At 40.4% G+C, this 13,949-nt stretch overlaps 1 protein-coding gene across 1 annotated transcript in view; it reads left to right on the top strand.

Annotated features, from left to right (window-relative positions):
- DOCK8 (dedicator of cytokinesis 8) overlaps positions 1-13,949 on the top strand; it is an 83,208-nt gene that overhangs the window by 47,651 nt on the left and 21,608 nt on the right. Inside the window, exons 23-32 of the mRNA XM_074166620.1 lie at positions 616-711; positions 1,503-1,652; positions 4,008-4,121; positions 5,150-5,305; positions 8,343-8,482; positions 9,074-9,243; positions 10,874-11,019; positions 11,748-11,930; positions 12,596-12,731; positions 13,327-13,414. Of these exons, the coding sequence (XP_074022721.1) occupies positions 616-711; positions 1,503-1,652; positions 4,008-4,121; positions 5,150-5,305; positions 8,343-8,482; positions 9,074-9,243; positions 10,874-11,019; positions 11,748-11,930; positions 12,596-12,731; positions 13,327-13,414 (1,379 nt within the window). The remainder of the gene's footprint in view (positions 1-615; positions 712-1,502; positions 1,653-4,007; positions 4,122-5,149; positions 5,306-8,342; positions 8,483-9,073; positions 9,244-10,873; positions 11,020-11,747; positions 11,931-12,595; positions 12,732-13,326; positions 13,415-13,949) is intronic.

Raw genomic sequence — 13,949 nt, 5'->3', positions numbered from 1 at the left:
GGATGGATTAATATGTTCTATTCAATGTAAATATGCTTAGGAATCTTTATTTTTTTGTGTCAGGAATAGAAGATAGATATTGCAATAATTTTTTAGTCCAGATTTTAGTTTCCTAAAAGTTTAGATCATTATGACTGGGTGTCTTATGGTCAGATCTGACTGCAAAGAGTACTGTCTCCAACTGCAAACCTCTGTACAAGCTTTGCTGTGGTTATTGCTCTCCCAGCACAGAGACAATCTTACCTTATCTACCTTCTCTTAAAAAAGATGGACCTGCTAAATGGAAATGCTTAGGAGGCAGTTAGGAAAACGACTGGTCCCTGTCATGCACACAGCCAATGGCCTGAGGATAGACCAAAGACATTTCCCAGTTTAGTTATCCAGGGTTCTGGATCCACAGAAAAATGGGTCCCAAACTCTGTTTGCTATCAGCATTCCTTATATGTCATTTTGTTCAAATCTGCCTTCTCATCTTACAGGGATGTCCACACATCCCCATCCAGCTGCTGACTCTCCAGGATGGGGGAGTTTCCCACAGGGAAGAGGGGGCATGTTGAAACTGGAAGATGACTTGATTGAAAAGCCATTTTCCAACACTCTGTGTTTATTATCTAGCATTTCCACGAGGAGCTGGCACTGCAGATGGTGGTCAGCACGGGTATGGTGAGAGAGTCTGTCTTCAAGTATGCCTGGTTCTTCTTTGAGCTCCTGGTAAGATTTGACAGTGGTATTTTATAGTAAGTTAATGGTGAAATGTAGCAGGTACTCCAGGCACAGATTTAGTTGGGTGGTGATCTCAGCCTCTGTGTGAAAAGGAGAGGTCCCAAATAATGGAAGCACAACTAAAGAACTCCCCATATTCACCCCCATTCTACACTGACAGCCTGGGATGTCAAAGTCCTGCATGAACTACATGCACAGTAGGTCTGCAGCTTGCAGAAGGCTGAAAGTCGGACATCAAACTGAGACCTTCCTCTTCTGTGAACACTTGTTCCTTTCTTTTCCACTTTGTTAACAACACTGGAGCAGTGACAAGACTCCTTAAACTCACAGTTTCACGGAGTCCTGAGGTGATGGATGTCAGTGGAAAAAACATACTGATTTCCACTGGCAGCATATAAGCAAACCAGCAGCAGATCAAGAAATAAGAATTCATTCCAGAAATGTCATTCCTTGTCTATCAACATGAAGAGCAAAATTTGCAAGCAGCAGCCTTTCAGAGCTGCAGATGCAAGAGACTGGGGAGGGTGATTCTGATTTCAGGCGCTGGGAGCAGCCAACTGCGTGAACATGAACAGAAATCCGTGTCCGTCTGTGTTTGAGTCTTGGGTTCTCTGTTGTCATTGCAAGTACATGTAGGATTTATCACAGCAGCTCTGAGAAGATGAGAGTGATTACACTCAGGGAAAAACAAGTAGGAAATCTTACTCTCATGGACTAACAAAGCAGTAGTTTTACTACCAGTTTAGGCATTTTTTAAATTTTTTTTTTCTGGTTTTCAGATAAAGAGCATGGCTCAGTATGTTCACAACATAGAGAAGCAAGACAACCCCCGAAGAAGCCGATTCTCTGATCGCTTCAAAGATGATATTACCACTATAGTTAGTGTGGTTACTTCAGAGATTGCTGCACTTCTAGTCAAACCACAGAAGGTAAATGCATGAAATAAGCAGCACGGATCCTTGCTACTCACGCTGTGTTGCACTGAGCTGTATTCAATCCCTTTTCAGCTTCAGCAGTGTCACTAGAATTAGGCCAAAACTGAGGCAGTATTCTTACATGGACCTTAAGCGAGAGTTGTGGCTGTGCAAGGGGCAGCCTCCTACTCCCCTGGCAGACCGTTTGTTTTTATTCAGCTCAGCTCTCCAGCTTGCTTGTCAGTGTGGCTGCAGGATACAGGGAGGGAAGCACCTTTCCCATTGACAGGAAAGACTGGACACCCATTTTCAGTGGCAGTGCTGCTTTATGCCAGGTTAGGCAGGGCATCAAACTGCAGCCCAGGCAAGGCTTATTCCTTTTATCTCCCTTTCCTGTTACCCTCATTTCTGCTGCACAGTGGTTTATCCCACATTTGACTTCTCTGAGGCAGTGCGCTACATAATATGAAGGTTGTATTCCTCTTGAGGTTTGCAAAATCCACCCCAGCTCTCTTTAAAGAAGCACTGGCCTCATGAAAATTGAGGACAAGAAACAAGCTCTAAGTCCCATGAAATTCTTTCTTCTGATATCATTTAACAAATTGCACTGATCCAATGGATTATAAAGTTGAAAGGATGAAAAAATGTAATTTATATTTTAACATTAATACTGTCAGCTTACATCACTGATGTCACTCTGCGTTGGCCAATAGACAACGTTAAGTCCACAGATAGGCATTGGGTGACTATTGTTTGTTCAGTTCTTGCAACCAACTTGTTTTCATGCCCCAGAGCTGCCAAATGCACCGTGCTAGCCCAGCAGTGTGCTGTGCTGCAAGGCAGACCAGGCTGGAGAGACCAGGAAACTGAGGGTGGAGAACAGCAGAAGTGATTGTCACTGTCCACCAAGAAGTCATTCCTGAGGCTTTTTACCCTTTGCTCAATCCTTTGAAGTGCTTCTGTGATAGCCACGTTCAGAGAAATTGTTTCCACAGAAATGTTTACTGAAGGTGCCCGTGACATATTTTTGTTAATACGTTGGGTAATAAAAATTTGTTACATTAAAAATGTTTTAACGGAACTCTAGGTTTTGCCAAGAGATTAGTATTTTATGGCTTCCTCACAAGAAATACACAGGGTTTTATGGGCTGTTAATTCAATTCCATTTTGATAGAGTGAGTGTATAGAACCTGATTATGTGTGAAAATCCCACTGCAGTGTTTGCAGAATTAGGGCCATTGGTTATTTGTACGGAGCAGCAGTAGGTAATGTGTGTCTGATTTTTAAATCCAAGCAGTAATAATCTATGTTTCAATACATGGTTGAGCATGTCAGATTGCCCTGGGATTCTACAGTGATATGTCTGGCATATTTTAGCCTACCCAGTAAGGTAGTGGAAAACTAATTTTTTCTTCACAGTAGAAAAATCTTTTGCTGTGTAAATTCCAGATCATAGGAAATACATAAATCTCAATTCCTGAACAGCAACAAAAAGGTTGAAAAATGAAAAATTAAATCATAACCACCCTGAGGTGCTGCACACCTGTTCTCACTAGTCAGAGACATGAGTAGGAGCAACACTTTTTTCAGTCATCTCTGCTGTCAGTCTTGAGTGAACCCACCTGAGGGCTCTGAGCATTAAATGTGTGTAGACACCTCCACAAATTCCTCTTGGTGAACTACATATGCTACAGAGATTTTATGATTTAAATTGGTATATTTGAAGTAACTATAGACTTATTTTAGGGGGTACATGAAGTTTTTTGTGATTTTTACTTGGGGGCTGCGTATCTCTGATAATCAGGCCAATTCTAAGCATGTAAGAACTTAGCTGCTAAATGGTAAACCCCACAGGTTTGTCTTACCAGTATTTTTTTACTATCAGTTTTACACTTAGAATTTCTAAACAAAATACTTGGCATTCCATCAGCAGAGCCAATGCAGAATTTTATTCATATTTTAAAATAATATTTTATGTTTTAAGCACCTCAACTAGCATTCTCTAATGTTAAAGGTTCAATTTTTTAAAAAATGGCATATGCAGAATTGCAGCCCATAGGGAATTCAGAACAGGTCCCAAATTCCATTTAATTGCAGTCAGCCCAAAGGCCTGCATAGACAAACTTGTTCATTCATCCTGCGATATTCCTCTGTGAGAGCTACGACATTTGAAATAGTTTACAGGAGTAATTCTATATAATTTTAACAAGATCATGTAAATCGAACTGAAATAACCTTGTCTAGTATGTTTCACGAGATGGTTCTAGGAGCTGTTCCCTGTGCTATTTTTTAATGATTCTAAAATGTCTTCCACGTTTATGTAAGTTTTATACATCATACATGCAATTTTTCCCCCTTTTTTTTTTAAAGGAAAGTGAGCAAGCAGAAAAAATTAATATCAGCCTGGCGTTTTTCTTGTATGATCTTCTTTCTTTAATGGACCGAGGATTTGTATTTAATCTCATCAAACATTACTGTAATCAGGTAGGCACAATGTATGATTGGGGTTGCATTTGGCTTACGGCCAATCCAGTGTTCTGTTCTGTTTGATTCGTTTATCCATCAAGATCCTTTGAGTTGTGTTAAAGGTCCAGGTAAATTTCCTATTTTTTATTGCATATGCAGAGACTTTAAACCTTTTTTGATTTGTGGTCTGCAGAAAAAAATTGAGTGGAGCTTAAGACTCTTCTAGAAATGTCATACTTTGCACTGCTGCAGAGCATCCATGGAGCCTTACTTTTCTTCCCTTGCTTTTTACATCCCTTAGCAGCAGGGTCTGCAGATCATACAGAACAGCTTTTGATCTCTGGCTCTTCCAGTGCACTGCTGTGATGGACAGTATTTAGATTTGGGGTGTTCGATCAAAATGATCCATCTCTATCTTCTTTTGGGAGGCTCTATACGCCTCCCAAAATTAAAGATGATGCAAGATGTTGTTACGAAATTATTTGTGGCATTTGAAGGGGAAAGTTTTCCTTCTGTTTTGTGACCTGGTATACTTCCTGTAGTTTTTCTGCCAAAGGAAGGCACTCTGTCAGCTGGTGGTATGTAGGAGAATGCAAGGGGGCTACCACTCCAGTTTCCTATAGTTCGTGCAATGCTCCACTGATGTCATTGTTGATTTGAAGGGAAATTACAGGACCGCTGATGCTCTGTGTTGCCTAGTAGGAATTTTTAGTAGTTTGCTACAGACTCAGCAGAGTTTCGTTTGGTTTTGATCTTTGTGCTATGCAAAAGGGAAAAAACACTGTATGTTTTTCTTTTGGGAGGGAAAGAAAAAAACACTGTTGATTGTCTCTTGGGAAGCTGATAAGTCAGCAGGGAAGTGGGGAGAAACACACCACCACTGCCAAAAAAAGAGCAGCTAATGGATGGAAACTGGTTAGGTACAGGGAACCAGTGAGCATTTTAATGCATGCTGGGCCATTTGTGTATTTCTGTTTCAGGAAGCAGGATGGTAATTTAAATAGTGCACGCCCATCACATGACACTTTTTTGGCTTGCTTTTGTAGCTCTCAAACAAGCTGAATTCACTCTCCACCCTGATTTCCATGAGACTGGAGTTCCTGAGGATTCTCTGCAGCCATGAGAATTATCTTAACCTGAACCTATTCTTCATGACCTCCGCATCTGCTCCAGCATCTCCCTCCCCCTCCTTATCCTCCCAGGTAGGCATCCATTAGACAGTATTGCATGAATGTCACATGAAGCACACATGTAGAGAAAGACTTACATTGCTCTAGGTTAGAATTAGCCACTGTTGGATCAGAGACAACTTCCCTTTTGAAAGAAAAGGGCCAGAAGAATGAACTAAGGGAGTACTACTGCAAAACTGCATCTACACAAGTTAAAACTTAACATGACACAGATATGTGCCCCTCTAGAAACATGCAAACTGAAAATCACTGTTAAGGTAGACATACAATGTCTAAAAGGCTCTGAAGGCTAGTTTACAGACACACCTATATCCCATGCATACACAACCACAAATATGGATTTCAGTATCTTTTTTAGAGAATTATGGCATGCGGCAGTGCACAGCAAACTTTCTGTGCATTTACCTTCTAGCAAAGTAGATGTAGATGCTACCACTATGTAAGTTAGTGACTAAAACACTGCAATTTTCAATATCCTGAAGTCATTAATTTCTGTTGAGCCTCAGTGTTGTTCAGAACAGGATTATTGTGCTTTCCTTCTCAAATAGCAGCATTATTTACTCTGGATTGCTCCCCAGCCCAGTAGTATAGTTGGTGCTATGGCTTTGCCAGTGATTTCTCTGGGTTTTCTGGAAAATGTTTTCCCTTTAATTTGAACCTTATGATGTATCTGTGTGGAAACACTCAGGTGTCCTGAGCAGGCCTCTCTACACATTTTTTGTGAATGCCCCTCCTCATCACTTCTCATCTCTCCAGGATGTTATTCCCAGTACATGCACATTTTCCGGATCTTAGACTGACACAGCTCTAGACTTTCTGAATGTCAGGACCTCCCATCCATCATCCTGGCCTTGGAGCTCATAAACACATTCAATAAAGAAATTGTTGTCTGGCATGGCACACACTATTTTGCCAGTCTTGTGCTCTTCTCTGCATTCTATTTAGATGGTATCTTGCTTTTACCATGGGGCAGACACCCTAACAAAGGGTGCTAGCCTGCCTGTTTTCCACCTCAGTGGTGTTGCAGAGGTCAGGACTGAGAAGAAGCATTTCAGTGCAATGACCCATAATGCCCCACAGCCCTTTGGTGCAGGGGAATGGAACTGAAGCTAAGAATGGTGGAAGGTACAAAACCACTGAGGAACTGAGCAGTTCAAATTCACAGGTCTTTTTCAAGTGTCATTGCCAAAGAATTGGTTGGATGCTAAGATGTGCTACATCTCATACCTTAAGGGTTCTGAGAAGTTAATAGTATAAATAATATTTTCTTGAAGTTTTTCCTGGTTACAGAATCACAGAATCACATGGGGTTGGAAGGGACCTCTGGAGATCATCTAGTCCAACCATCCTGCCAAAGCATGTCCACCTAGAGCAGGTTGCACAGGAACATATCCAGGCGGGTTTTGAATGTCTCCAGAGAAGGAGACTCCACCACCTCCCTGGGCAGCCTATTCCAGTGCTCTGCCTCCCTCAAAGTAAAGTTCCTCCTGATGTTTAGGTGGAACTTCTTACATTCAAGTTTGTGCCCATTTCCTCTTGTCCTGTCACTGGGCAACACTGAAAAAAGACAGGCCCTATCCTCTTGACACCCTCCCTGGTCGTAGAAGCAAAGCATGAAGGTCCTAGAGTCAGGATTTCCCAATAGTTTTGGTTAATGCTGATCCTGGATGACAAAGAACAAGAAACGGGACTCTTCTGCTTATGATGAAAAAAAGAAGTCAGCATAGTTCTTGCAACTAGTTCTAGCAAGTCAGAGCTGGGCAGACACCAGTTTAATAATTATTTCCTTCAAGCAACATCATCAACTCTTGTTCTCCTTTAGGAGTAACCTATGAATTGCAACCTGCACAAATCAATAATGCTTTTGCGGCCCTTGGATGATTTAATACATTAGCTGACCGACCTTGCAGTAAGTTTGATCTGACTGCAGGAGTGCTGTCTCGCTAAAGTCAGATTTTCAGTAAGAAATGTGGCCTTGTGAATAAATCTTTTGGAATTCTTGGGAGAGAAGCCAAATTCACTTAACTGGGTGCTCTTCACTTTAACGTTATTCTACACAAACATAGCACAAAGACAGCAAATGACTGTCTGCTAGAGGTTGAAATGGGAGTGGCCTAAAGTACATGGATCCAAAAGACAGGCCTGCTTAGAGACATGAGTTTCATTTGACCTAATATGCTGGAAGACAGCTGCCACAGTGTGGTATACTCTACTTCATGTGTTTGTTTTCTGGGACTACTCCCAGGTGACTGACAGAAATATTGGGAAAGAATATTGAAGAATATAAATTAAAAGCAAAATTCGGACTCATAAACCCCAGTAGCTGCCATGGGAAGTAGAGTCTAAGACTTATGCTAACCCAATCAGGGGACAAAAACATTCCAGGTGACCTGTGGCACAGACCTATGAGTGGAGAAGCTAAAAAGTTCACAACACATATATAGCAGCAACTTTCCATTCCTGGGCTGGCTGTATATCAGTCATAGCCATAAGTTACAGCAGTTTGAAGGCTGCTCTAAATTTTGCTAGCTGCCAGCAAGCTCAGCCAAGGATTTCCAGGGTGAAAGGAAACAGTGTTCACACGTCTTTCCTGACCTTACTTCCCTGCTAGACATCATGGATGCTGAAGAAAGCACAATGCAGAGCTTCTGACACCAAGGTCCCTCTTAATGTAGGGGCAGCCTCTTGCCCAGTGGCTGCTCTGCAGCAGTAAGAACAAAGAGTTGTAAACATGGAGAAGATTCTGACTTTGTGTCCTGTCCGAACTCATGAATACAGGCTAGGAATTTATCTCGAAAAATGTCAAATGGGTTTCTCACAAAGAATGGAAAGGATGAGATTGCATCCTAGCAAGAAAGTAATTTGAAACCAGATGCTTTTTATTCCATGCTCAGATGTTTTCTTCCAAAATGTCCAACCTTCTTTCAAAGTCTGTGCTTTTCTTCTGGTAGAGATTTTTTCTGTTAGCTACATGGACTGTGACTGCAACATCTTTAAGAAGCTTTGATTTCAGTGATCATTCTTTAACACTTCTAATATACTTCTGCAGAACTCTAGCTCCTGCTCTAGTTTCCAGGACCAGAAGATTGCTGGTATGTTTGACCTCTCAGCTGAATATCGTCAACAGCACTTCCTGACTGGCTTACTTTTCACTGAATTGGCAGCAGCGCTGGATGCAGACTGCGAGGGGTGGGTATCCCGATTTGCAGATTTTAAAGTGGAATCGAGTCACACTGTTAGTCTTGGCAAGGTCATAGTTTGATTGCAGGGCAGTCCTGTTTACCCCACTCTCTTCAGTGAGTCGCTCTGTAACATAGCAATAACCCAGTCATTGTTTTATCTCCAGTATGTTGCTCCTAGTGAATAAAAATATATGTTGCAGTAGTGTTGGCTAAATACACCACAATTGAGAACACAACTTAAAATTTCATTTGCTCTTCTCTCTAAAATAGCTCTGCCTTTGTCTGAGCTTAAGAGTTTAGCCAAACTTTCACCACAGTCTGATGCTTTTCTTTAAGAACCTCTCTTCACCATATTGAATTTTTATGGGAAGTTTGAAAGACTTGGGTGCTCTCTGATTGTGGTGAAGTGGCTTGGAGATGTAAGATAGCTATCTTTTGCAGGGAATATGAGTCTCTGCTCAGAATGGAAGAGATTATATAATGAATATTTGTGTATTAATTTGTTTTTCACCTCCACTCTGCTTCTTAAATCTTTGATTTATAAATAATTTGTGCATGACCCATTAATGAAGCTTGTGGATGGGTTTTGTGTTAACAGGATTAGCAAGGTGCAAAGAAAAGCTGTCAGTGCTATCCTTAGCCTGCTGAGTTCCCATGACCTAGACCCACGTTGCTCCAAAAAAGAGGTGAAGATTAAAATTGCAGCTCTCTACCTCCCTTTGGTTGGTATAATTTTGGATTCACTGCCACAACTTCATGATTTTACAAGTAAGACCTTTTTCCCTTTGTATTTTTCAGCTTCTTAGAGTCACTTGTCTAAACAATCTATCAAACATAAAAGAGCTCCGCTAAGTGCAGAGATTCCCCACAATCTAGTAAGGTTGAATATTTCTTTACTTAGAAGTAAACTGGATTTTTAAAGACAGGAAAAACTTCAGTGTCCTCACTTCGTGAGCAAATGATAGACACGAGATGTATCTCTAAGTACTCCTGCCTATATCAGTGCAAATATTGTGATTCTGCAAATAAGGCCTGCAAGATCTGTGAGAAATACTGAGATATTAATAGGTTTAACAGGCAAGTAGGGAAGAAAACAAGAGTCGTACTGACATTGTGTTAGATCACAATTAAAGAAGAATGTCTTCTTTGTATCTTTTTTTATTGCTCTGTAGCACTATTAACATGATACCAAAATTAATCTCGGGCAAATGTAATCATCACACAGGAAACATATTTTTATCATCTGTTACAGCTATAAACTTTGATCTACATTATCAAGCCTTTAAAACAACATTATCTGAGATGTTTCCTTGCATTTTCCTACATGTGTGTTCATCTAATACTGCTGAAAGTAGCTATTTCACATATTCTTGTAAGATAGTAGGTCTCTGCTACTTGGAAAACTACACTTCACTTCCATAAATAAAACAAAGGCTATAAAGAAAAAAGGTGTAATCTTCAAAGAATATATTTTTGTCACTGGTTCTGAAAATATTATGCATTTAGATGTCTGGACAAAACACAATACTCTGAAAACAGTATTTAGCACTTTCAGTCTAATAGGATGAAAGCATTTATTATATATTGGCTAATCAGATCTCACCCTATTCTTCTGCTTAAGTATTATCCCGATACCACAGATGAAAAGGAGACATTATCAGGAAGCACAGGTGTACCAGAATGGCTAGGTACTAGAGTGTCTTTCTCTTTGAGTATCTGTCACAAGTGGCTGTTGACCTCATTCGGAACACACTGGGACTGGCTGGTCACTCAGCTGCTCTGAAAAAACAGGACTTGCTAAGCACAAAATGGACACTCAGAATCAGAGGAGATTTTTATAAAACTTAGGTATAAATAACTTTATTTGCTGAAAGTTATGTCGAGAACTATCAGGGAATAGAAGCAGCTAGATGCCTAAAATTAAACTTGTTCTTTAGCCAGCATGCAATACAGGCTCTGTCACCTGTTCACAGACTTGCATACTTTGTTGAATATCACCAGACCCATGTATGGCTTTTGCATTGATCCTCTTGCCTGAAATGGACTGGAACTAGATGGTTCCAAGTCTTATGAAGCACTGGCTTACCTTTGAACTTCAGAGACAACCTCACATTTGCTACTGCCTTTGCTTTTAATTTAGCTTCTCTGAACACCTGGACCTTATTGGAATCCCCTTTCCCTGTGTTTATTTGAGCAATTTGGCAGCCTTTGCAGATGGCTGTAATCTGTCTTGCTACTGCTGTACCTCTTTCATTGCTTGATATATCACCCAGACCAACAGTCTCAGGGATGGAAGTGCCAATTGTTCTGTTACGTTACAGCCTGATGGAAGACTGTGACATGAGAGTGGCAACAACTAGATTGCTCCTGAAACTCCACTGAGATATTTCAAATCTAGTTTCAGATGCTCGCAGCGGAAAGGGACGCACAGGAAATCCAGAAGAAGAACAAGATTCTGCAGGTGCAATCAATCAAAATGTGGCCCTTGCAATTGCAGGGAATCAGTTCAACCTCAGGAGCTCTGGAATATCTCTGGTGTCCCTGGTATGTTCAGTGCTCTGCCAATCTCCTTTCTGGTATCTGTTTTCCTCTTTCTTTGTTTTCTCCTTTTATCCTTTCTTGCAACTAATTACTGCAGTCATGAGGAACTTCTTTCCTCCAGCTCCAAAGAATGCCTCATGTTCCTCCTGTCATCTCCTCCTCTTCTCTGCTAGCCATTTACCATAAGTAGTTCCACTTTTTCTCCCACATGCCTATTTCCATTTCTACATCCAACCTAGACTCATTTCCAGATCAGTAAATACCCCTATGACTCCCTGACTTCCTCCCAGTCCCAGTTTCACCTGAATCCGTGGATATAAGACTCAAGATCCTTCGTTTTCTGTCCCTGTCTCTTTCTTCGTACTTGTTTTTATTTTTTACACAATTTGACTGGCATAACTGTGTGACAAAAGGGGACAATACAGTTACAGAATATTTTTCTACATTATTCTAAGGTAATTAAAATACACGCATCTAGCAAACAATGCTCTTGTACTTCTTTCTGAGTTTCCCGTGCCTACACCTGGTCCTGTCACTAATTACATACTTACACATTCAAAAAATACAATCAGTATAACCTGGAAGAGGTTAAACTTACTGAAGTTCCGTCCTGAGATTTGATTTCACTGAAATTCAAGTAAATTGAATGAACTGAATTCACCTGAATTCACCTGAATGAACTCCCTCTTCTTTTTCTTCTTTCAACTGACATTTACTTTATCTGCTCGTAGCCCTACAGACAGAGTACCACATTAGGTCCTGATACGACTCGCAACCTTTTGATCTGTTTCCTCTGGATCATGAAAAATGCCGATCAGAATCTAATACAGAAATGGATTGCGGACCTTCCATCCATGCAGTTGAACAGGATTTTAGACCTCCTCTTCATTTGTGTCTCATGCTTTGAGTACAAAGTGAGTGAAACATGGCCTGATTCTGTTGTCCTGTTCTGATTTCTTTTTTATACCTTACCTTCCAGCTGTCAGGGGAAAATGTTATTGACAATTGTTAAATCAGCTCTTGTCTAATCTGTGCTACAAATGGACAAATTCATTCAGATAAAATAACTGATGCTAGCCTTCAAGCAGAATGCCGACAAAACCTTTGAGGAAGTCCTGTGAAGCTGGCTTAAATTGTTTTATTATTTTCCTTTTCTGGGGATTTGAGAGCTATTTTTGATGGGCAATATATTGGCAGGTCCTGTAAATACTGCAGCTGTTCTCCTTATACTCTACCCATTTCAAAGCAAGCTTGTGGTAGCTTTAAGAGCTGGGACTGGACATCAGGCCTCCCTTCTCCAACAGGGTCTGTCTGAAATGGATCAAATAACCTTTTCTCTGAACTTTAATTTCTCTCTCTGTAGCACACTGAGATACATATTTCTGTTTATTAGCAGTATATATACTACCTCTTTCCTCATCTGCAAAATTTAATTAAACTTTATATATTACTCAATCATATTGATTGCTTATTGCCCCCTCTACAGGTCTCTTCCGTTGTGTCTGGTTCTGGAGACACAATTTGGACTCATGTCCAAAGATGGAGGCATTGGTGTTGATTGCTTTGACTTTACTTTCAGGGCAAACAAAGCTCAGATAAAGTTAGCACCCAAGCTCTGCAGAAGTCACGAGATGTTAAGGCCCGATTGGAAGAGGCTTTACTGAGAGGTGAAGGAGCCAGAGGAGAAATGATGAAGCGCTGCAGAATACCAGCTGGTACTTCATACTTCTATCCCCCTATGTCTTTTGAGAGGATCTCAAGAGGTTGTAGACATAAATGAGTTTGTTGGGTTTTATGCACATGCCCCATTTTCGTTCTTATATTTTTGACCCACAGTCCTTTCCCTTGCAGGCCTTTCTTGATTTTGCTGTAGAGAAAAATATCATTGGCTTTCAGCTAGCCAAAGTGTAGCTAGGAGTGAGCTTTTCTCAGGTGAAGAATATAAGGCAAACTAAGAAGTCTTAAGACATTCTGAGAAATCATGTTAGTATCTAATCAAAAGCCAAGAAATGGTATCAAAACTATCAGTAAGAACAAATTGTTCATAACAAAAAAGGTTGTTTCATTTAGTAATTGGAATAATTTGCGTTTACGTCTTTGAAGACATTTGTAAGCAAGCTAACATTCTAGAAATCCTACATGAAAAAAATGATGGAGTCCTGTCCTTTTACTAGAGCCCTGAGGCTGTGAAGTTGAATGGTTTTAGTTCTGACAAACTGCTACAGACATGTATCTCCGTCTTTCAGTGAGCTGTCAGACTTCAAGTGTCCCCTTTTGCTTTAATCTCACTAATATATGTTGCACTTTCAGGGAATGACAGGTCAGCAGGGCTAAATGAAAACCTGCGCTGGAGAAAGGAACAGACTCACTGGCGGCAGGCAAATGAGAGACAAGATAAGTACGTAATTTAATAAATATATACTGCTTTTATTAGAACCAAGCTGTTTGGGGTTTTTATGTTTTGTTCTTTCTCCCGAGATGTTTTATTACAAAATCAGCAGTTGCAATCCTTTCCCTCTTCTGTCAGAGAAAGAAATAGAAAATGTTTATGTAGCAGTAGTATTCAACTGTTGCTATGACACACCAAAGAGATTACAAATACTTGAATGAGAAGTTTAAAAAGTTATCCACACATTTTTTCCTTCTGATTAGCAGTGTGGTAAACACCAGTTATTGATACAAGTTGTATCGAATACTCCACAGAGGCTTGCTGTGACATTTATTTTGGTGTTGCTATGGCTCCTCACTGTATACAGTACATTTATTTACATTAAATCAGTTGAGCTGGGTTTGACATGCTGTGTTAAAATTGAGAAGAGTTATTGGCAGGAGTAGGGGAAGATGATTCTGTAGTGAATATTTTTCTTGTTGCAGGTTTTCAGTTTTAAAGTCTCAATACATTTCACCTTATCAGTGCTATATGGTAGTAGTCA

This window comes from Numenius arquata, chromosome Z (assembly GCF_964106895.1).
Source record: "Numenius arquata chromosome Z, bNumArq3.hap1.1, whole genome shotgun sequence".
Taxonomy (NCBI): Eukaryota; Metazoa; Chordata; class Aves; order Charadriiformes; family Scolopacidae; genus Numenius; species Numenius arquata.
This window is presented reverse-complemented; position numbering and strand designations above follow the sequence as displayed.